General features: G+C 40.5%; 1 protein-coding gene across 1 annotated transcript in view; it reads left to right on the top strand.

Annotated features, from left to right (window-relative positions):
• The window catches only part of MTHFD1L (methylenetetrahydrofolate dehydrogenase (NADP+ dependent) 1 like), a 186877-nt gene extending 162822 nt beyond the window's left edge, over positions 1 to 24055 (top strand). Inside the window, exons 27-28 of the mRNA XM_081044590.1 lie at positions 14814 to 14938; positions 23755 to 24055. Coding sequence (XP_080900716.1) covers positions 14814 to 14903 — 90 coding nt within the window. The 3' untranslated portion in view covers positions 14904 to 14938; positions 23755 to 24055. The remainder of the gene's footprint in view (positions 1 to 14813; positions 14939 to 23754) is intronic.
• The last annotated feature ends 653 nt before the right edge of the window (positions 24056 to 24708 follow it).

The raw sequence follows: 24708 nt of genomic DNA, 5'->3' as shown, positions 1-24708 counted from the left end.
GCATGTGAAGAAACTACCTGAAGTCATCCAAAAGAATTAGAGCAATGCATGGTTCCCACACAGGGCCTGCTTCCAGCAACAAGAGTAAGAAACCTCAACAGCAGGGGGCACTGGTTAGAATACTAAGAAGGGTCTTGCCTCAGTAGTAAAGGGAAAAATTAATCGTAGACTAAACACAGCTTTGGTCCTACCCAGCAAAGCTTTAAGCAAAACCAAGAAAGAGCGATTCGATTCCAAGTAACCAAACTATATGTTCCAGAACAAATTATAAAAATATTTCTAAAAATACGGAAATAACCAGTACCCAACTGGGTAAAATGTCTGATAGCCAATCCAAAATTACCAGGAATGCAAACAAGGAGGAAAATAAAACCAATAATCAGAAAAGTTAATCAAGATTAACCCTTAAATGACACAGATGATAGAATTAGTAGATAGAGACTTTAAAACAGTTATTATGACTGTCGTCCGTATGTTCAAGAAACTGGAGGAAAGATGCCACATGTCTAGTAGAGACAGAGATGGAAAAGGAAATCAAAATTCTAGAGACGAAAACTACAATGTCTGAGATTTTTTTAAATACTCTGATTAATGGCACATTAGATGTTGCAGAAGAAAAAGTTTACTTGAAGACATAACCATAGAAACTATCTTAAATTAAACAGAAAAGGGCTGAAAGAAACAAAAGCATCAGGAGCTTTGGGGCAATTTCAAGTGGTGAAAAATACATACAGAGTTCCACAAAAGAGAAAGAAGAAAGGTGAAAATATTCTAAGAAATAATGGCCAAAATTGTTCTTAATTTGACAGAAACAATAGACAGGTTTAAGAAGCTCAGCAGACCCCAAGTACAAGAAACATGAAGATAATTACAGCAAAGCACACAACTTAATCAAATTTCTTAAAACCAATGATAAAGAGAAAATCTTAAAAATACATAGAGGATAAAAGACACATTTTGGACAGAGAAACAAAAATAAATTGACAGCTGATTCCTTATCAGAAAGAGTACAGACTGGAAGACAGTGGGGCAGAATGTTTAAAGTACAGATGGTCCCTGACTTATGAGGGTTAATCTTACTATTTTTCAACCTTTTGATGTGTGAAAGCAATATGCATAATAAATTACATGAGATATTCAACACTTTACTATAAAATAGGCCTTGGATTAGATGATTTTGCTTAGCTGCAGGCTAATGTAAGTGTTCTGAGCACGTTTAAGGTAGGCCAGGCTTAGCTATTATGTTTGATAGCTTAGGTGTATTAAGTGCATTTTCAACTTAGCACGTTTTTCAATGCACGATGGGTTTATTAGGACATAACCCGATCATAGGTTGAGTGCCTATACTGAAAGAAATTCTCAATCTAGAGATTTCTCTACCCAGTTAAAATGTCTTTTAAAAACTAAGGTAAAATAAAGATTTTTTTTTTAAGACAGCAAAAGCTGAAAGAATTCATAACTAGCCAACCTAAAGTACAAGAAATGTTAAAAGGAGTCCTTCTGACAGAATGAAAATTATATCTACTCAAAGGAATGATGAGCACCAGAAATAGTAACCACATCAGTAAACATAAAGACTTTTGTTTTTAAGTCTCTTTGAAAGATAAATAACTATATATAAAGTAAAAATAATAGAAATGTAATGAGGGGTTTATGAAACATGTGGAAACAAAATATGACAATAGCACAAAGTCTAGGAGGAGAGAAATGGAAGTACATTTTTGTTAGATTTTTATACTATATGTGAAGTAGTATAATACTTAAAGGTAGACTGTGAAAAGCTAAATATGTGTATCATAAATACTAAGGAAACTGCTAAAATAACACAACAAAGAATTAGACTTAATAAACCAACAAAGAAATAAAATGAAATCATTAAAAGTAATGTAAAGAAGACAGAAAAAGAAGAGAAAAGGAACAAAGGAAAGGACAAGGAGAAAAAGAACAGCAAGATAGTAAACCCAACTATATTGATAATCCCATTAAATGTAAATGGTTTAAATACCCTAATATTAAAAGACAAATTGGCAGATGAGATAAAAATGCAAAACCCAGCTATATGCTGCCGACAAGAAATCCACTTTAAACATAAAGGCATAAGTAGGTTAGAGGAAAAAATTTTAATGCTCATCAAAAGAAAACTGGAGTGGTATCAAAATAGAACTGGAGTTAAGAATATTATGAAGGATAAAGAGGATTGTTTCATAATTGTAACGGGGCTATTTTATCAGCAGGACCTACTAATCCTAAGTGTTTATGTGTCTAATAATAAAGCTTCAACATACATGAAGCGAAACTAACTGCAGGGAAAAATAGACCAAACCACAAATACAGTCAGACATTTAAATCCCTTCTCAGAACAAGTAGACAGAAAGTGAATAAGAATATAGAAGACTTGAACAGTACTACAATCCAACTCGACTTAACTGGTATTAATAGAATACTCCACCTAACAACAGCAGAATACCCGTTCTTTTCGAATAGACATGGAATATTTGCCAAAATAGACTGTATTCTGGACCACAAGTTAAGTCTCAATGACTTTTAAAGGATTCAAATCTTACAAAACATGTTCTGCAACCACAATGGAATTAAACTAGAAATCAACACTGAAAGGCATCGGGAAAAATGTCAAATATTTGGAAACCAAATAAACCACAGAGAGGGAGAAAACCTTTGCAAATCATCTATCTGATAAGGACTTGTGTCCAGAATATAGAAAGAACTCTCAAAACCCAATAATGAAAAAACAAACAAGTCTTTAAAAATGAGTAAAACATTTGAATAGACACTTCACCCAGGAAAATATATGGGTGATAAGCACATGAAAATATTAGGGAAATGAAAATTAAAACCACAGTGAGATACCACTGCTTATCTGTTAGAAGATGTAAATAAAAGGACTGACATACCAAATGTTGGCAAGGCTGTGGAAGAACTAGAACACTGCCAGTAGGAAGGAAGTACCTAGAAAGTACAATGCATTAGTTTGCTCGGGCTGCCATAACAAAGTACCACACACTGGGTGGCTTAAACCACAGAAGTGAATTTTCTCACAGTTCTGGATGCTAGAAGTCCAAAACCAAAGTGGCAGCAGCGTTGGTTTCTCCTGAGGCCTCTCTCCTTGGCTTGCAGCCTCCCTGGTCCTTACATGGCCTCTCCCCTGCGCCTGTACAACTCTGGTGTCTTTTGCTCTTCTTATAGGACACTAGTCCCATTGAGTGAGGGTCCCACCCTTCTCATTTAACTCAATCAGCTCTTGAAGGCCCCATCTCCAAATAGTCATGTTGGAGCTTAGGGCTTCAACGTAGGGATTTGTAGGGGGACACAGTTCAGTTCATTACATATGATAGATAAATCACTTCTAGGCCTAGTTTGAGACCTTGAGCATTCACCTGGGATTGGATCTGAGCCACCTTTTTAAAAAGTTGCAGAACAGTGTAGACCTCTAAGTATTTAAAAGAGATAAATTAGATGACAGGGTAGTCATGAGTTCTTTCCTAATTCAGTTTCCTCATCAAGCCTCGACCAGCCAAGTGCCAGATGGGATGAGTCAGCTCCCGCCTCCTTCTCCTCCCCACAGGTCCCCCCTGACTGCTCCTTTGCCACTGTCCCAAGAGAAGCATAAAGGGGACAGTAAAATAATGGATACAATTTCCCTCCTTCTTGTTATGTTTTCCTGCTGCAGCCGCTTATTATCTTTGGGGAGGAACTTTGCAAGTGGGGTTGGGGGGATGGAGAGAGTGAAAACAAAAGGGAAATGCTAAATTATGTGGGCCGCTATGCCTTTGCTAACGAGCTCCTTGGAGAGAAAGACTAGCTCAGCTAAGTGAAAGCAGTTTTAGTCATCCCGCGCCTTCCTCCCTCCTTCTCTTCCCTTCCCCTCCATCTTCTCTCCTCTTAAAGGGGATACAGAATGATGATTTAATTGCCAGTAGGACCTTGGGACAAAACCCATGCCCAGAATATAACGGTTAATTTTCAGAAGATAAGTTTCTTCCTCAAAAACCATAATTGTATTACTAAATACTGTGTTTCCAAACAGTGAAACATTAAATTGGTTTGTTTTATGAAAGTTAGTGGAGATTCTCCTGGCATGCCACCTGTCAGTCAAATGGCTGATGAATGAATATGAGTACACTGCAAAGATTCTAGGAGAGAGGAGCAGTGTGTCAAGAATTGAATGGGTTCGTCTGCTCTTCACAGCCTTTTTGGCCTGCACAAAGAGAGCAGTCTTCGTTTCCTAAAGACTGAAGCTCAGTTTATCGTCGCACTTTTGAGGGTCTCTCTTTTAAAATAGTGCTTGTTCTCAATCAGAGCAGTTCCTGTTTGCTTCATATTTTAGTTCTTGCGTACTGGGTTTAGCTTCAGATTTGATTGCCTCAAGTAGGAACTACCAGAAAGTGTGGCTGTTAAAGTTAAGGGAAATAATCTCATAAAACTAATGATAATTCTTTTTTCTTATAAAAGAAACATACATGGATAAATCCGATTTGTTTTCAAGTTTCCTTTTTCTATCATAATCTACAATGTACTTCATATACATAATTATGGTTGTATATTCCATCATAGAATAATAGTCCCTATTGTGTATTCAACATTAAACCAGGGTCCTTTGCTACTTTATTTCATTTTAATTTTGAAATAAGCCCCATAATATAAATACGTTTATACTCAGACTGTACTTCCAGATAAAGAACCACAGGCTCACTGAAGTACCTTACCCTAAAACGCACAAGTCGTATAGGAGTTGAGCCCTTCCCTGCACACCTCACAGTCTCAATCAGGTAACTACTAACCCCCAGACGTCAGTTACCACGGGGAGCTTTTACACTTGTAGTTCCCATTCCTCATTAGCCCAGGGAAGCCACACAACTAGCCCGAGCCCGTTTCTGCACCTGTTGGTGGGCATCCAAAATCCTGTCCTCCCTCACCTGTCTCACAGGGACTGGGGACCTGCTCAGCTGTGGTCATTATGGTACCAGGAGGAAAGTGGGGGGAAGAAACCTCCATAGCAGTCCGGGAGCAATAGGAAGAATAGACTGTAAACAATTTACTACCTGTGTAGGTGTGACCGTTATGTATCCTTCTGGAAGTGAATGCAAACAAAGCGTGTAAGTGATAGAGAAATCAGCTGGTTGATCAGCAGTAGCATTGCTTTAGAACTGTCTGTCTTAGGTTTTGCAAACCCACTAAAGTTAATTTCCAGAGCACATTCCAAACATAGTTATGGAATATTTTCCCTGAAATGGTTAAGTAAAATTGGGATGGCTTTTAGCTTATTTCAGTGGATGATGGTATGGGAGTCAATAATCCATGTCTCACCACTGATCTTTAAAAAGTAGCAAGCCTGTTATTTTTGAGGACAAACTCTTGGTGTTAATATACGTGTATCATTTTGGAAATTTTTTTACCCGTCATAAGGTGTTACTTATTGCTAATTTAGCTATGACTAGTTTTTTAAGATGCAATTTGGAAAGATGCTACACTGAGTGTAAGCTCTGTAACATATTCTTAAATGAATGTTAAAGTTTGAAAGACTAAAATTGCAAAGTAAATGAATTTACAAATTCATGTGACTTTATTTACTGAAGTATCAGGAGCTCGATAAGATGTGCAGATTCCAATTGCAAACAGAACTCATAACGTTTCTTTGTGCAGTTTTAGCCCTGGTGAGTATATCCTTCCCCACTGTGGGGCAGTGACACTAAATGCCATGGTGTCAGGGAGGCAGTTGGGATCTGTGGTGAGGGCCAGGCCTTTGGAGTCACACTGTCTGCATTTGAATTCCAGCTCCCCTGATTATTAGCTGTGTGATTTGGGGCACACTGTGACACTTTTCCTAATCTGCAAAATGGAGGTAATGGCTGTAGAATAACACTGACCTTGTGAGGTTGTAGGAATTAAATGAGATACGGTGCATGTAAAGTGCTTAGCATAGTACCCGCAGTGTTACCATTGGAGTTGCCAGGACACCAAATTATTACCATGAAAATTGATAAGTAGAAGAAAGGAATCTAAAAATTTTAAAAGGAGCCACAAAAGATGGCATTTTTTTTGCACTATCATGAGTTGCGCCTGTTTGGCTTGGAGCTGCCCCTGCAGACCAGGAAGCGTGAGGACGAAGCCAATACGCAGAGGATAACAGAGAGAAGCCATGGGACGGCAGGGCTCAGGCTAGCCCGCAAAGTGCCACTCTGGTCTTCCTGGCATGGGCACAGGAAGGACGTTGTCTTCCTGAGCAAGCCAGCGTGGGGGCATTCCTGGGAACCACAGCTGAAAGGAGACTGAGCCACACCATCCTTACAATCAGAACAAGTAAAGGGAAAAGATTATGGGGAAGGGGGAGACTTCTCACTCCTAGTAGTCTGTTAACTAAAACTGTTAGTCCTTTATCATATTTGAGTTCTTTCACTTATACTTGAAGGCCGTGCAAGAAAGTTACAGAACTTTGTTTCTTTTGTCTACGTCTGGTCAGTCAGACCCTCTGCTTCACATTTATTTTTCATTCCCCCTAAAAGAACTCCCTTTAATCTCATTTTCGAAAAGGCAGGCCCATTTACATACGGAATGTGTTGGTGACATCTCTTCCTGACTCTTCCCCACTCCAGCAGTATTCCCTTGGCTAGAAAATACCCAGTTACGTATTTTTAATTTTAATCTCTCTGATAATCAAATTCCAGGCATGTACATGTGGAATTACCCAATGTCTGTGCATAACTATATAAATATACACCATGGAGTCACATTGCTTATTGGAATAGAAAATTACCTGGGAGTTTGCACACAAAAAAACTGTTTATAGGAGTTGTTTCTGGGAAGCAGTATTATGGGAAAAGGACTTGACTTTCTCCTTCTGCTGTTTTTTACTGGTATGTTGAAAAAATTTTGTAAGTAAAATTTTTTTTAACTAATAGAAAAGTTAGTTAGGGACAGGCTCCCTACCACTAAGAGAAATTATAGTTTCCTTTAAAAAAGAAGAGAAAACACTTTCATTCAAGGCCATTGAAATAAGTTGGAATAATCTGAGCTGTGTAATACTGGGAAAATATGTGAGCACAAGATGGTAATTTTTATAGTAATTGAACATGACTTCCATCTCAGAAAGTCATAAGTTAAGAATGTATTGTGTTCATTCTTTTTATATAAAAAGCAAAGAATGAAAAAGATTCATTTTAAACTAAAACGTAAAAAGTGCTTTAACCCAGGTGTCCCGGTGGTCTAATTTGGTGGTCTGTCCACAGGGACCAGGGCCTGGACACCTCGGTGTCCCCAGAGTGAGCACTCAGCAAAGGATACTGGGTTAAATGAAACACCAGTGTGTCCTTTCACACAGTAAAGGCACTCATTGGCCATCAGGAAAGATGACCCTCGGACAGGTCCCCAACTCCCCAAGTGTCCCTGGGAATAACACAGAGGTCAGCTTTTGAATGCAGTCATGAGCTGTACAGGTAGATGTTACCTGGCTGCCCAGAAAAAAAATCCCAGAACACCCGTCTCCACTAAGACAAGAAAATGGAAATCCCAATGGTAGCAGCACTATCAGTTTTCATTAGAATGATTTTTCATCTCTCTTCTTTCAGTCACTTGATGTTTATACTAGACCATTTTTCCTCAGATACATCCTCTTAGGGTAGTTTATTTAATTATCTAAATGACCGTTAAATATAAGTGATTCTGTCCCTCACAATCAAAGAAGAAGGGAAGAAACAAAGAAACCCATTCCGCAAGAAGTTTTCATAGTGTTTCCTAATTCTGTAATCCTCCATTTTACTCATCTATTTTAAAAAGTATCGAGGGCCAAATATTGCCAGGCACTGTATTTTCACAGGATCTTAGCCAGAAGGCTGAGAAGCAATGGGTACTGTATTTACAACTCAAGATATAGTTTTGCTTAATGAAGACTTTAAATTTTTGAGTTACTGCATCAAAAAGAAAATGTTTTCATTTCAATTATATCATAGTGCAATTAACCATTATAAGCTTCTTGGTTGTTTAATCATCTATTAGACGGGAAAGAAATGTGTAGGAGGCATTCCACCTCAGATCATGAACTGAGAAACAAAAAGTGAGTAAAAATGCTTATTTTCTGAACCAAAATAAAGCTGGATGGTTTATTCAGTAGAAAAAAGTAGTTGATTTAAGGAGAAGTCAGAAAAGAAATTATTTCACAAACACAACAAAATTAACTACAACGATATTTTGTGTGTTGTTGTTTTTCTGATTAGTTCATTCATTTATTCTTTTCTTTGGACTTCACATATAAGTGAGATCATATGGTATTTGTCTTTCTCTTTCTGACTTATTTCACTTAACATAATGTTCTTTAGGTCCGTCCATGTTGTTACCAATGGTAAGATTTCATTCTTCTTTATGGCTGCGCAATACTCCATTGTTTAAATGTACCACAGCTTCTTAATCCAGTCATCTACCGATGGGCATTTCGGTTGTTTCCATGTCTTGGCTATTGTGTATAGTGTTTCAATAAACATAGGGGTGCATACATTTTTTTGAATTAGACTTTTGGATTTCTCTGGATAGATACCTAGGAGTGGAATTGCTGGATCATAAGGTAGTTCCATCTTCAGATTTTTGAGATACCTCCATGCTGTTTTTCATAGTGGCTGCACCAATCTGCAATCCCACCAACAGTGCACAAGGGTTCCCTTTTCTCCACATCCTCGCCAGCACTCATTGTTTGTTGATTTATTGGTGATAGCCATTGTGAGGTGGTATCTCATTGTGGTTTTTGTTCACATTTCTCTAATGGTTAGTGAGGTTGAGCATTTTTTCATGTCTCTTTGCCATCTGTATGTCGTCTTTAGAAAAATGTTTCTTCATGTCCTCTGCCCATTTTTTAATTGGGTTGTTTGTTTTTTTGGAGTTGAGTGAGTTTTTGATAAATTTTGGATTTTAATCCCTTATCGGATATATCATTGGCAAATATCTTCTCCCATTTAGTAGGGTCCCTTTTTGTTTTATTGATGGTTTCCTTTGCTGTGAAAAAACTTTTTAGTTTGATGTAATCCCACATGTTAATTTTTACTCTTACTTCCCTTGCCCAAGGGGATATAAAAGTAAAAATCTTTCTCTGGATAATGTCTGTAAAGCTTCTTTGTATATTTTCTTCTAGGAGTTTTGTGGTTTCAGGTCTTACATTTAAGTCTTTAATCCATTTTGAATTTATTCTTGTATATGGTGTAAGGAGGTGATCCAACTTCATTTTTTGCATGTGTCTGCCCAGGTTTCCCAGCACCATTTATTGAATAGACTGTCTTTACCCCACTGTACATTCTTGCTTCCATTGTCGTAGGTTAAATGGCCATTTGGCATGGATTTATTTCTGGGCTGTCTATTCTGTTCCATTGATCTATGTGTCTGTTTTTATGCCAGTACCATGCTGTTTTGATTACTGTAGCCTTGTAGTATAATTTGATGTCAGGTATCCCACTTTGTTCTTATTTCTCAAGATTGCTGAGGCTATCCAGAGTCTTTTATGGTTCCATATAAATTTTAGAATTATATGTTCAATTTCTGTGAAAAATGTCCTTGGTAGTTTGGTAGGAATTGCATTGAATCTGTATATTGCCTTATGCAGTATGGACATTTTAATGATATTAATTCTTCCTATCCATGAGCATGGTATGTGTTTCCATCTATTTGTATCTTCTTTACTTTCTCTCTTCAGTGTCTTATAATTTTCTGAATATAGGTCTTTTACTACTTTGGTTAAATTTATCCCCAGGTATTTTATAGTCTTTGAAGCAATTGTAAATGGGATTGTTTTCTTAATTTCTCCTTCTGACATTTTATTATTGGTATATACAAATGTAACTGGTTTCTGAATATTAATTTTGTACCTGCTACTTTACTAAATTCATTTATCAGTTCTAATAGTTTTTTTGGTGGAGTCTTTAGGGTTCTCTATATACAGTGTCATGTCATCTGCATATAAGGACAATTTTACTTCCTCCTTAGCAATTTGGATGCCTTTTATTTCTTTCCTTGTCTGATTGCTGTGGCTAGAACAGCAGTATGTTGAGTAGAAGTAGAGAAAGTGGGCAATCTTGCCTTGTTCCTAATCTTAAAGGGAATGGTTTTAGCTTTTCCCCATTGCGTATGATGTTAGCTATGGGTTTACTATGTTGAGATATGGTCCCTCTATTCCCAGTTTCTTAAGAGTTTTTATCATAAGTGGCAGCTGAATTTTGTCAAATGCTTTTTCTGCATCTATTGATATGATCATGTGATTTTTATTTTTCATTTTGTTAATGTGGTGTATCACATTAATTGATTTGCGGATGTTGAACCACCCTTGCATACCAGGAATGAATCCCACTTGATCATGGTGTGTGATCTTTTTAATGTATTGCTGAATTCTGTTCACTAATGTTTTGTTGAGGATTTTTGCATCTATGTTCATTAGGGATATTGGCCTGTAGTTTTCCCTTTTTGTAATGTCTTCATCTGATTTGGGGATCAGGGTGATAGTGGCCTCATAAAAAGTGTTTGGGAGTCTTCCCTCCTTCTGGATTTTTTGGAAGAGCTTGAGGAGAATAGGTGATAATTCTTTTTTGAATGTTTTGTAAAATTCACCCGTAAAGCCATCTGGTCCAGGGCTTTTGTTTGTTGGGAGCTTGTTGATTACTGATTCAATTTCCCTGGTGGTAATCAGTCTATTCAGATTTTCCGTTTCTTCTTGAGTTAGCCTTGGAAGGTTGTATGCTTCTAGAAAATTGTCCATTTCTTCCAGATTGTCTAATTGTTGGCATATAGTTGCTCATAGTAATTTCTTAAAATTTTTTGTATTTCTTTGGTGTCTGTTGTCATTTCTGATTTTATTAATTTGGGTCCTCTCTCTCTCTCTCTTTTGGTGAATCTGGCTAAAGGTTTGTCGATTTTGTTTATCTTCTCTAAGAACCAACTGTTCGATTCATTGATCTTTCATATTGTTTTTCTGGTTTCTATTTCATTTATTTCTACTCTGATCTTCATTATCTCCTTCCTTGTACTCCCTTTGGGCTTATTTTGCTGTTCTTTTTCCAGATCCCTTAAGTTACAACAATATTTTGGTTAAGTAGAAATTATGAAGCTATCACTTTATGAAACAGAATTCTTAATATAATTTTTCTACTCATGCCAAAGAATATTCTACTTTTACTTTTAATTACTACTTTTAAGTATCTGAATATTTTCTCTTAAATTTTTTTCAATTACAGTTGACACACAATATTGTATTAGTTTCAGGTGTACAACATGGTGATTAGACATTTACTAGTTTTAATGTATGATTATAAAGCCTATTCAGAGAACTCATCATTTCTCCAAAATAAGCTTAACCTGAAATCGGTAAAATTCTGGAAGATTCATTGTAGTTAAAAATGAGGGTTATGAAGGGCAAAAGCCCATGTTTTTCAGCCTTTGTCAAAGAATCCATTAATGCAGCGTGACAAGTAAGTACAATTTCATGGCTCCCTTGTTATTTTAAGCAAGAGGCCTCCTTAGAGGGCGCACAAGTAGTCGACCTAGATCGTCACTGACCCCAGGCGCGGGGCCAGAGGTCAACTCCCAAGGGCTGTCCGAATTCTGTTTTCTTGTAGAGATGTGCTGACCCTTGTCTAGGAGCTACAATCCTTTGATACCAGATTTTTATTGGGAGAGAATTTGATGTTAACATAATTCCTTATTGTGTCTGCACAGGAGGAGAAGTTTTCTTTTAAGAACAGATTTCCTGGAGATGCTTCTTTGTCCCCAGGGCAGAGTTCCTCAGCTCTGCAGCCTCTGTGTGCTTTCGCGTCTGTTGTTGCTTATCCCAAATAAGTCGTCCTGATTCTGGGAACTGATGATTGCATCATTGGGAAAGCACATGGGAATCTTTTGATTAAACTCGTTTCTTCCCCCATTTGAGAGAAATAAGCTGAAAATAGAGGGAAGACATTTCACGCTTCCCAGCATTTAGTATTTTGGCCCCCAATTTTGTGACAGAATCAGAATGAGTAAAAGATGCACACTCTAGTCCACGACAGCCACAGGCCAGCCCCAGCAACCACACACCGCACTCTCCCTGTGTCAGCCTCGGTCGTGCATCAGCCCAAAGTTCATGGTGGAGAGTTGAATTCTCATGTCTACAAAGCTAGTGTGTAAATGGGCAGGCAGGGCAGTCGTTATCCACAACAGAAGCTTCCATTGTAGCTTTGTTCAGATGGGCCCAAATACGCTGGGTTTTCTTACCTCGCGTGGATTTAGACTTACCCTGCAGCCTCAGAATTTTTAATAAGTCTGGGTAACGCCCTGTCATCTTAGTTTATCCCTGTGGCTCAGTGTGATCACTCATTTCCTTCTCTGAAACTACCAATTGTTTCCTTTTTCCAAATCCATAGCCCACACATGGGCATCTTAAAATGCCCATGTCAGAATGCAGTTCGGCAGGAAAACTGCTGTAGACTACCTGATGTGAGTTGTCCCCAGGCATCTGGGGAAAGTGTGGACAGTTCCCCACCAGGGTCCCTTGTGTTTGGTGTCCCAGTACGTCAGCAGGAAGCGTCATTTTCTTTTTGGATTCTCCTCGGATATATGCAGCCACTGTAGTAACCAAAGAAAAAAATGTGATCCCCCTGCTAGGAACAGAAACTTCAGGAGTACACGTAGCCATACACATACCTACAGTTTTAAAATACAGGCAGTACTCACCTACAAGCAGCTTGTGCGCCGAAACTTTATTTTAGTCAATTGCTTGAAACGCAAAGCACATTTTCCCAGAGACATGTTATAAATGGTACCTGTATCCCAAGCAGGTCCCAGAAGCCTTTTAAGCCCATAAGGTATCTAAAGTACAGTCCTGTGCAATTAGGAGGACAGGAGCTCGCACCAGATTTCACAGTGTTTTATGCGTCCGGCCACGTGCAGAGTATGTCCTGTTGACCTTCTCCCTCACGCTCCCTGGGTCCAGGAGTTAATGAGGACTGCAAGTGCACAGGTCCCCTCCGCCACCGAGCTTCCTTCTCCGTGCTCAGGGGAATGGGGAGTGGGCAGGAGTAGCCGTCAGAAGCGTCCCGGCCACACTGACTGAGCCAGCCCTTCTCATACTGTAATGTTGCCACAGATCACCTGAGGACTTGCTAAAATTGCAGATTCTGACTTAGCAGGCCTGGGCAGGCTCAGAGATGAGACTTTCCAACAACTACCAGTGATGCCCACGCTACTGGTCCACAGTCGGAGTAGCAAGAGTCTGTCAACATCAGAGGGCGCAGGAGAGGGTGGCAGAGAGAAATCCCGAGTCACTACAGACCAGAAGTGCAGAGCAAGAGAGCTGGGTTCTATCTGAGAGGCCTCATCTGAGAACTTTTTGCCAGGTGGGGAAGAGCGGACATGCCCTGGGTGCCACTGAGGACTGGATGTGTTGCCGCTTCCTCTCGGAGTTCTCTGGCCATAGCAGGCAGGAGTTTGCCTGACAGCCCTTAGCCCTCGGAAGAACCAGGCTAAGCGGGATCCCAGGTGTCTTTGCTCCGATGGGATGCAGCATTGCTTTACAAGCATCCTCTGTATGCACAGTGCCTATGAAAACACAGCCGGAAAGACTGACATCGATAAGGAGGGGGTCACCCAGGAGCCTCACAGTTAGGTCCGAGATCAGTGTTTCTATGTGTGAGAACCACTGAGGCATCGGGAGTCTTCCCCAGCTCACCCAGGGTTCCTGATGGAGGTGGGCAAAGAGTCCACTTTGGAAATCTCTGATCTGACACGGGGCAGTGAGGGGCATGGGCCTGGCTTAGTCCTGTCTCCACCCCAACTAACTATGACCTTGAGCTTGTGCCTTTGTACCTAAATGGTCTTTGACCTCATCAATAAAGTGGGGCTAAAATGAGTACCTATCTCTGGGCGGTGGGGGGGCTTATTTCACTTACCCCTGGAAAGCTCAGAGTGTCCCAAAGGGGGGTGGCCAAATGAATCATTGAAGATTACAGGCATGGAGTCAGACTTTGAGTTTTGCTGCTTATTATTACCTGCGTAGCCTCGGACGGGTGATTTAACCCTCTATTACCTTCCTTGTAACATGCGCATTAAAAAGTACCTAGTACCTCATACTGTTGTCAAGAGGATAAAATAAGTAAGAGACTCAGCGCAGTGCCTGGCATATAACACATTCTCAATAAACATCAGTTCTTGTTACTAAAGTACGCGAGAGTGATCACTCTCTGGAGAACAGGAAATTGCAACCTGTGCAAGAGTTGTAGGTTTTACAAAAATGAGTCTTGGGTGCCATATTAGGGGGTAAGGAGCAGGCCATCATCCATTCCACCCACACCCACTCCCCCTTCCACCAGAGGAGCTCATCTTTGTTGAGGTTCAGTATTAAGGTTTGATTTTTTTTAAAAAAATGTTTGAAAATCACTGTTTTGGAGCTGCAGCATGCTGTGGGGCAGGGAAATGTTCTCAAATCTTCAAAAAGTTGACATTTGCGTTTTCTGTTTCATTTCCTTAAACAAAGATTGAAATAGCAGACAGCGAATTTAAAGAGATAGATGTACGAGTTTCATGTTTCCCCAAAAATAAGAAAGATCTAACCGGAAAATAAACCCCAGTATGATTTTTCAGGATGACAGTCCCTGAACACACGCCCTCCTAATGCGTCTTTTGGAGCAAAACTTAATATAAGAGCCGGTCTTGTTTTCGGGGAAACACGGTAGATAGAACCGTAAGTTCTGTGAGGCTGAGTTGAATTGTCTGGTTATTGCTGCCATTAGCTGCACAGTGTGGGGCGCGGCGGCGTAGCAGCGTCGGCTCACGGAGACTGCTTGTGTTTTATCCACCAGATGAGCACCATGCCGGGACTGCCCACGCGGCCCTGTTTCTACGACATAGACCTCGACACGGAAACAGAGCAAGTCAAAGGTTTGTTCTAAATGACCACGACATCACAGGACCCAGGGCCACTCAGGTAGGCTGCTGTGCTTTTTACTTTTTTCCCGAACCTGTTTTAGTTTTATTTTGTTTTTCTAATGTCTTTGACAAAAACGGTCTGATAAGTAACTTCCCGGCTTGGTTACTATGAATTTCTGCCTAATAACAGGCCATGACGTGGGTCACACCCACGTACGCATATGCAGTTAAATGGTCCGGACCCAGGCCATTGGGGAAAGTTAAATCGTGTCTTCTCTGAATATAGATTTGTTTAAGGCCTCTCACCTCATCATTGTGGAAACCTGTAAACTCATTATTCTTTTTGCAGAATTAAAACTAGTATCTGCTATCGTTTTGAAGGACTGACTATCCCACGTAGCTCTTGGTTACTGAGTTAGGATCATGTGAGAGAGGAGTCTCAGTGTATTCGTACCTAGAGCTGCTATGACAGAGGCTGACAATGGGGTGGCGTAAAACGACACAACTTTATTCTGCGCCTGTTCTGGAGGCGAGGACTCCAAAGTCAAGGTCTCAGCCGGGCCAGGCACCCTCAGAGACTCTGGTAGAATCCTTCTCGGCCTCTCCCAGCTTCTGGTGGTTGTCGTCCCTGCTTGACTTTCCTCAGCTTGCAGCTGCACCGCTCCAGGCTCTGCCTCAGGGTCACACCGGCTGTTCCCTGTGCTTCTGTTCCCTGCGCATCTGTGTTCACATGGCATTCTCTTCTTATACGGACACCGGTCATATTGAATTAGGGCCCCCCCCATATTGACCTCATCTTAATTACCTCTGCAAAGACCCTGTATCCGAACAAGGTCACTGTCATAGGTACTGGCGGGTCAGGATTTCAACATATCTTTTTGGGGACACCATTCCACCCATAACACTCAACTGTGGCCCAACTGGTAGGGAAGGCTCTTACACCACGGGAAAGACACATAAAGATGGGACAGATCATTTAGAGGGTCCTGTGAGTCACAGGAAGGACAGGGCAGCAGAGATGACACCCCTTGATGGCTCATGGTCGTCACAGTTTCAGACTGTTGGGCTGGACCTGGAGCTGGCTGAGGCAGCCCTCAGCGGGGGCCTCTTCATCTTGTTCTTGTCTGCCCCCACTCCTGCAGCCACACCTGCTGGCTTCTTTCCTAGCTTCCCATCATGAAGAAAAATAACCACCCTCCCAACCGTCCTCCCTGGAAAACTCCCAATCAGAAGTTTTAAAGGCTCAGAGCTGCTTTTCCCCATCCCATATATCAAACATGTCCTCACCATATTCTCAAGACACATTCCTTCCCCCAAAACACCCCCAATTCATTCTCCCACTCACTCCTGTTCCTGTTCCTCAGCCCAGCACCCCTCCCTCTTGCCAACAGGTTCTGGGCCTTCACATGAGCTTGTTTGGCCTAAAGACTCTTCTTCCCAGTATCTCTGAGATGGAGCCTCAGTCAGGCTCTCAGGAGCCTCACTAACATCTGTCTCACGACCGGTAGCCAATGTGGGGAGGCTGTGTTGTTGTTGTTGTTGTTGTTGTTGATGATGTCTGTTACTCAAACACTGAAGTCTTAGGCTATGATGAAAAAGGTAAGGGGCCATTTATATGCAATCACATGAATGAAAGGTGTGGAATTGTTTGTTGTGGGTTGTGTGTGTGATGTGTCATGTTATTTGTGTGTTTTGCTGAGGAGTAGGGGCTGTCTTTAGTTTGAACCACAACCACATTGCATATCCTTCTCGTTTCTGAAAAAGAAAACAACAGAAAATGAACTAGAGGAGACTTTTTTTTTTTGACAAGAAAGCCCATAAACTTGAGTTTTGATAACAGTGTTATTTTGGTCATTTGGTATGACCGGCAGGAGGGGAGGGCAGAATGTCTTGGCTTTCCCAGCTAGGCCTTGGGAGACTAACAATATCCTTCCCCTCAAACTGAAAATTGACCCCTATCCTGATTAATCTCCCTTTTCATGTCAAAACCCATTATATTACATTTCTGCCATTTGTTGTTTTTGTCCAGAACAAGTGTGTACATGCCTCTCATCTCTTGGATAGTATTTTTCCAGCCTTGCGGTCCATTTTCATTTGTTCTCCAAGTAGGTCGCATAAACCCAATTATACCTTAGATATTGCAGGTAAGACTCAGGTAATGCCAGGGGACACGTCCGTAGCTTTGCTGTCACGTCCGTGTAAATCCTATGTTTATGTTCGCTAACAAGTATTCCTCTGGATTTTATTTAAAAATTGGGCAGGGGTGGGGGTCAGACACGGGTCGATGGTGGTGACCTCCAACGTGACAGGTACTTGCACGGGTGGTCTCAGCACCCCCTGGAGGCAGGTGCTGTCCCAACAGGTTAGGTCCTTCCGCTCTGGTCCCTGAGAGGCGGTAGCTGAGGGATGGCCCCTGTCCACTGGACTGCAGAACTGTCTTTCCGCTGCTCGGCCCTGCCTCTCAGCCCATAGCTAGCATGAGTTACTGTGCCTTCCCCTGTCACGTGTCGTGCTGGGATCGACCCAGTGAAATAGGTAGTATTTTTATTTCAGAGTTGTGAAAACTTTGACCCGAGAGGTCAACAACATGCTCAAGTTGCACAGCTAATAAGTGCAAAAGCCAAGACTCAGCCCAGAGCTGCTTACTCTGAGTCTCACCCCGTCCTCAAGGCCCCAAACCACAGGACACACTTTTCGTTTCAGTCCCGGGATAAATGAACTTCAACCCATCCTGGGAGATGATAACCAGCTATTTCAGCAGACCTGTAATTTGGGGGATAAACAGGTGATTTAAAAAGAAATAAAGAAAAGAACAAGATAATTGGGTATTAAAAGCTATGACTCTGTCCAAATTATTTTAAGTCAAAGTATGCTAGGCCTATCTCTTACTTAACTCTCTCATTGAATGGCATTTTCCCACTCGCTTATCCAAGGCTTTTTTCGTTGTGAACTGTGCCAATCCTGTCCTAGGTGGTGGGCAGTGGCTCAAAAACCCACCACTTGACCTTGCTTGAACAATGGAAAACAGGTCCGGTGTCGTAAGCTAAAACCACCAAGTAAAGCAAACCTTCCTTCTCAAGGGCTATTGGATATAATGATCCCGCAAACATCCCTTCTGTTTCCTGTGCCCTCTCACATACAGCCAGAAACCACTTCTCCTAACAAAGGCCTGTGGCGACTAAATATGCATGCGTAAAATAAAAATGTGAAATCCTGGATGACAGTCAACTTCGACAGACTAGGGCATCAGAAGAGGAAATGTCCAATTGGTTGCTTTACTCACACCACAGTCAGACTCCATCCAGATGGTTCTCTGCGCCCCACGGAGTGTGTTGCAGGCATATTCCACACGGAAGAAGACTGCTCAGTCCATGGCGGTGTTCTTTCCTTCTGCCTCCTCACCTTTCCTGTTTACCTCACCCTCGAGGAAATTGTGTGAGATTTAGTACGAGCAAGAGATGCCGAGATATCCCCAGAATTTGAGCTCCCTTTCAACACTTCCCTGTAGAGCTTTCACTATTGTTAGAATTGAGGTATGATTCATTCTTTTGGATGTCACCAAATAGAACTAATTCAAATAAGTTATTTGTCCCAATGAAACTGATGCTTCAAATTAACTGTTCAGTCTTTTGTTTGAAGGTGACTGGATTTAGGGGGGTTTGATTCTTTCCCCCTCTTTGGGCTTCTCATTCTGAACCTTCATCATATTTCTGAATGTTGGCAGGATTCAAATGAACATAATAAACCCTGGCAGATTTCCCGAAGAATTCAGATACTCCTTACTTTGTTCTGAGGTGCAAAGCTGTGTTTAGTATGGAATCAGATTGACTCTAGTCCTGCAATAAAAGTTAGTTACTTACCTAAGAATTGTTTTTCTTGAATTGCATACACAGAAAGGAGGTTAATGCCAGCTCATTTCTTCCCTAAACTGCCGTTACAGCAGAAATTTTCAATGATATTAAGAATCATAACCGTGACTATGGTTGCTGCCTGCAGCCCTTCTGGGAACAGGGCCTCTTATCCCCAAGTTGCAAACCCACGGGGTTTGGGGGTTCCCTGGGGGAGCACCTGGGCTCTGTGATTTTGGTCTTCAAACTCTCTATCTTTTCAAGGAGCAGCTCAAAAATTGTTCATCACCATTGTGTTTCAAGGTACAGGTCCTCGCTTCACCACCCGACACACCATCCCTGGAGTAGATTGTGCCCCTGTTTTTCTCCCGTTTCCAGGCAGGGGCCAAAATAGGCTGAAGCCCAAGCTACTTAAATAAAAGATTGTGATAATTAAATCTAGGGATGACATCTTTAACATTTCAGTAATATCTAAAAGATGGTGACAAGTAAATCTTCTCTAACTAAAACAGAATATTTTGAAACGTAGCTGTTGTGAAATTAATTCCCTTTTTAAAGAAGGTTTTCCTGGGCATTTTTTGTTGGGGAAGGGGGAGGCTAATCATCTTATATTTAGAAAAAACTTAAGGCAAGGAAAATAAATATTTCAGCGAAATAGAATTTTTTAATAACTAAATCTATACATGGTTAATTTGTGAAAAAACTCAGAAAAATTTCAGTTATGGCATTAGTTATAATCTACGACTTGGTTGGAAAAACATTAGAACTTGTAAGGTAGGAGGAAAGTTTTAACCAAATGCTATGAACTTGAAATTTTTTCCACCACAGAAGACACTTTTATCAGACATGCAAAATGGTTAATAAGCACATAGTGATATCATGCAGCTTCACTAATACGAGAAATAGATTTCATTTTCCACAATTCAAAAGCAAATCTCTAAAGAACCTCATGATATATAAAGTTTCTAAATTATTCAGTCTTCGGGGTTAAAAAATATAGTAAAAACTATGTCACCATCAACTTGACCAATACTATTGAGATTGAGTTTTCATTTTTATTTTAAAGTCACTTTGGTAACCTTTAATTTTAACCTCTATTATTCAACAATAGGAACCAATGAATTATTGTCTCAAAACAGCATGGCATTGGCAGAGAAACAGACACACAGACCAATGGAATAGAATTAAAAACCCAGAAATAAACCCATATATACATGGGCAAATAAATTTTGACAAAGGAGCCAAAAACATATAATGGAGAAAAGAAAGCCTTTTCAATAAATAGTGCTGGGAAAATTGGAAAGCCACGTGGAAAAGAATTAAATTAGACTGTTATCTGTGACCATATACCAAAATTAACTTAAATGGATCAAAGACTTAAACATAAGACCTGAAACAATAAACTGCATAGAAGAAAGCGTAGGTACTAAACTAATGGACCATGGTTTCAGGAGAAGATTTAATGAATTTGACCTCAAAGGCAAGGGAAGAAAAAGCAAAAACGAATGAATGAGACTACTATATCAGACTGAAAAGCTTCTACACAGCCAAAGAAACCAACAACAAAACAAAGGGGCAAGCAAACAAATGGGAGAAGATATTTGCAAACAACGCCTCCGATAAGGGGCTAATCTCCAAAATATATAAAGAACTCATACAATTCAACAACAAAAAAACTAACAATGCAATTAAAAAATGGGCAGAGGACCTGAACAGTCACTTCTCCCAAAAAAACGTACAAACGGCCAACAGACATATGAAAAAATGCTCAATTTGACTAGGTGTTAGGGAAATGAAAATGATGAGATATCACCTCACCCCAGTTAGAATGGCTAGCATCAACAAGACAAATAATAACAAGTGCTGGAGAGGCTGTGGAGTAAAAGGAACCCTCATACACTGTTGTAGGAATGTTAATTGGTACAACCACTATGGAAAACAGTATGGCGGTACCTCAATCCCTCTCCTGGGTATCTACCCAAAAAATCTGAAAAAATTTATCTGTAATGATATACATATTCTATGATGTTTGTTGCAGAATTATTTACAGTGGCCAACACATGTAAACAACCAAAGTGTCCTTCGATAGATGATTGGATAAAGATGCAGGGGTCTGACAATTAAGTTCACAAACTTGTTGCAACAATGTTGCTAACCTTTTTTGATATCAGAGGGATTATTCATTATGAATTTGTACCAATTGGACAAACAGTTAACCAAGTTTAGTATTTGGAAGTGCTGAAAAGGCTGTGTGAAAAAGTTAGACAACCTGAACTTTTCGCCAACAATTTCTGGCTCTTATATCACGACAATACACCAGCTCACACGGCTCTGTCTGTGAGGGAGTATTTTAGCCAGTAAACAAATAACTGCATTGGAACACCCTCCCTACTCACCTGATCTGGCCCCCAGTGACTTCTTTCTTTACCCGAAGATAGAGGAAATATTGAAAGGAAGACGTTTTGATGCCATTCTGGACAACAAGGGTAATAGGAGGATAGCTCCGATGGCCATTCCAGAAAAAGAGTTCCCAAATTGCTTTGAAGGGTGGACTAGGCACTGGCATCGGTGCATAGTTTCCCATGGGGAGTACTTCGAAGGTGACCGTAGTGATATTCAACAATGAGGTATGTAGCACTTTTTCTAGGATGAATTTGCGAACTTAATTGTCAGACCTTATTTATATACAATGGAATACTATTCTGCCTTAAGAAAAGATTAAATACTGCCATTTGCGACAACATGGATAGATCCTGAGATTATTATGCTAAGCGAAATAAGTCAGACAGAAAAAGTGGAGAACCATATGACTTCACTCATATGTGGGATATAAAACTGAAAACAACAAAGGAACAAGACAAGCAAACAAAGAAACAAAAATTCATAGACACAGACAACAGTTTAGTGGTTACCAGAGGGTAAGGGGGGAGGGGGTGGTAGAAGAGGGTAAAGGGGGGTCAAATATATGGTGATGGAAGGAGAACTGACTCTGGGTGGTGAGCACACAATGTGATATATAGATGATGTATTACAGAAACCTATATAATTTTACTAACCATTGTCACCCCCAATAAATTTAGTTTAAAACAAACAGACTTTGCCAGAACTCGTGAAGTGGCCCTGTGACCCCTCTCAATTCTTAACCTCCTCCTTCCCTTCGAAGAAAAAAGCCTATCCTGACTTGTTTTGGAAATCTCTTGCTTGTTTTTCTTTATAGGTTTACCACCAAATTATTAAACCGTAAACACTGAAAAAAAAAACAAAAAAAACATAATACATCATTGTCGTTAGTAAAGAAGCCATGAGCCAAGTGTCATTACTAATAATAAATACAATGAAATTTTCTTTGTTTAGTAAAGAGGAGAGAGCTAATCGTCCCTTCCCCTGATGGCATACACCCTATGGCTGCTGTGACAAATTACTGGGTGGTTTAAAACACCAGAAATGCATTCTTTCACAGCTCTGGAGGCTAAAAGTCTGAAGTCAGTAGGCCGAAATGAAGGTGTGCATGGGGCCCCATTGCCCCCAGAGGCTCTAGAATCCATTCCTTGGCTCCTCCCGCTTCTGGTGGCTGCAGGAATCCGCAGCCTCTTGTCAGTCCCACTTAACCGTCCTCTTCCATGTGTCTGGGCCCTTGTTATATATTCTAGTTTCCAAAATATTCTCCTACTGAATAAACTTCTATAATTTTTTTCCACTGAATAAACAATAAACTGATTCATTTTTACATTCTCACCTTGGTTATTGCATTTCTGATTTTTTTTAAAACTATAATCAGATTTTTCTATACTTCTGCCAACCCTTTGAATTTTCTTAAACGGTGGAACCGTGGGCTCTCATCTCAGCCCCTTCAACATAAAACCATTGGCTACAAAGGTGACTAGTCAGCCGCTCTCCCACCTCCGCCTCTGGAGCTGGAAAGCCTTTTCCAGCCCTGCGGTGCCTCCGGTCATCTCCCGTCCACTGAGCCCACCCTCCTCTCCCCAGCTGCCCCTTCCCTCCCCAGGCATCACTGAGCTTCACATCTAGGACCCCCAAAGTGGGGCTGGCCTCATCCCTGAGTGGAGGGGTGAGGTCTGCACCGGGCAAACCTCCCTCCCTAACATTTAAAATGTTGTCTTTTTGTTAATGTATATTATGCTGACAGTGCTGCTTTTGTTTACTTCCCTGACTTGATCAGAGGTTAGGGGAGTATTTGAAGTTCCTAGTCCCCTGTCTTCATCACCATCTTATGTGCTGAAGCTAATCAAGCATCTTTTCTGGCTCCAAACCCCTCCCTCATCTGTGGGAGGCCGACTTGCTGTATTCCAGCCGACTTTGAACTCTTGGCCCAATAGAGAAATTCTTCATGTATAAATTCAGATTAAAGGCTGAATGCTTGAATTTACATTTCTCCTGGAGTGAATACATGTTTTTCTTTTCTGGACCATAGGTGCTGTGTTTGTTTGTTCTTTTTAAAATACAGTTTTTTCACTTCTCTTTCGAAAAGATTGGAGGACTCAGTAGTAGCAGAAAGTCTTAATATCCTTTGAGAGAAAGCACCAAAGCCTTAACAATAATAAGGTCCAGGTCTACTCACTTTCATTCTTGTCCTAAATGCATTTTACAGACCTTGCTTTCTGTACTTAGTGTAAAAGAGAAACTGAAATCCAAGGCGACAGGATTCCGAATCTAAAATCCCAAACATTCTCACTCAACAGGATCCTGGAGGCTATGGATCCCAAATTTGGAAGCCATGGAATTTCTGCCACGGTCCCCAGTAAATCTTTTAGGAAGCTTAGAAGGCTGCCAGCAGCATCCCTGCTGACTCAGTCACAGAGTGGTACAGCAACGGATTGTCACTGCCCATAAGTAAAAAGATTGCAAAGAGCGATCCCAGCCCCAGCCCGATCTTGTGAATAGAATCACTTAACTGCCCTTTAATTTTCTTTTGGTCTCCAGTTTTAGAGCTATCATATATTAACAGTTTAACACCAGGGAGGAAAGCTGTTCTTAAAGTCCTGAGCATTTTTTTTCTGTTTTTCAGGCTCCTGAAACAAAAACTGCTCCTTGCCTTTTGGCTGCAGTTGGAGAAGACAGCAAATTTGAAATATACTTGTTACGCAATGCTGGAGAAATGGTGAAATAGGCCAAAGATTTATCCTTCCTTCAAGACAAATTCTGTTTGCAACCGAGAATAGTGTTCAGTAAAAGGACCTCCACCAAGTTTGAAAGAAACTAATTTATTTTCTGTTTCTGCAGAGTTTACATTATGTCCCATCGCTTACACTTTAGAATGTTTATTGTATGGGGACTGAGGGATTAAAAGAGTGTGAACTAAAAGGTAACATTTTCCACTCTAGAGTTTTCTGTTTTGTCTTTGAACTGAAAATAAATATGTATCTAGAAAACCAACCAGCAAGTTTTCAGCACCAGATAAAACTCTGCTCTCTAAAGGTAACTCTTCATGTCGGGGTTGTTACCTGACACCGGTTTCCTGGAAAATTGTGAATGCAACCAGAGCTTTATAAGCATAACAAGAAAAAAATAACGTGCACACAAGAGAAATATCTGGTCAATTGTGAAATCCTCCAACTGTTGGAGATTTGTAATATCCTTTGGAGCAAAGTGCATTTTATATCCAGAACTACTTTTCAGTGCCACTGAAATTTACATCACTCACCTAAAAACGAGGGGTTTTATGCCAGTTTCTTCTACCTATAAATGAATCTCAGTGATCAGTAAGCTTTCAAAGGCCCATAGGGCAAAGAAAGTGCCTCGTAAATGTCAGGTGTTTGGCAAATGTTTTTCCATTTGTCCAACTCTTAATTCGGAGTAAAGAATGTTCTATGGCCTTTTCCCCCTCCCCAGAGTTCTTGACCCTTCTTTGTTCCCATTTTTTCCTACAATAATATAAAATTATGTGAAAGTTAAGACAGAACGAAGCATTCAGGAGCGCACAAGACGTGATTGTCCTCTAAGCAGTGTAAGTAAAAGAGTC

The sequence above is a fragment of the Rhinolophus hipposideros genome (genome assembly GCF_964194185.1).
Source record: "Rhinolophus hipposideros genome assembly, chromosome: 3".
Classification (NCBI taxonomy): Eukaryota; Metazoa; Chordata; class Mammalia; order Chiroptera; family Rhinolophidae; genus Rhinolophus; species Rhinolophus hipposideros.
This window is presented reverse-complemented; position numbering and strand designations above follow the sequence as displayed.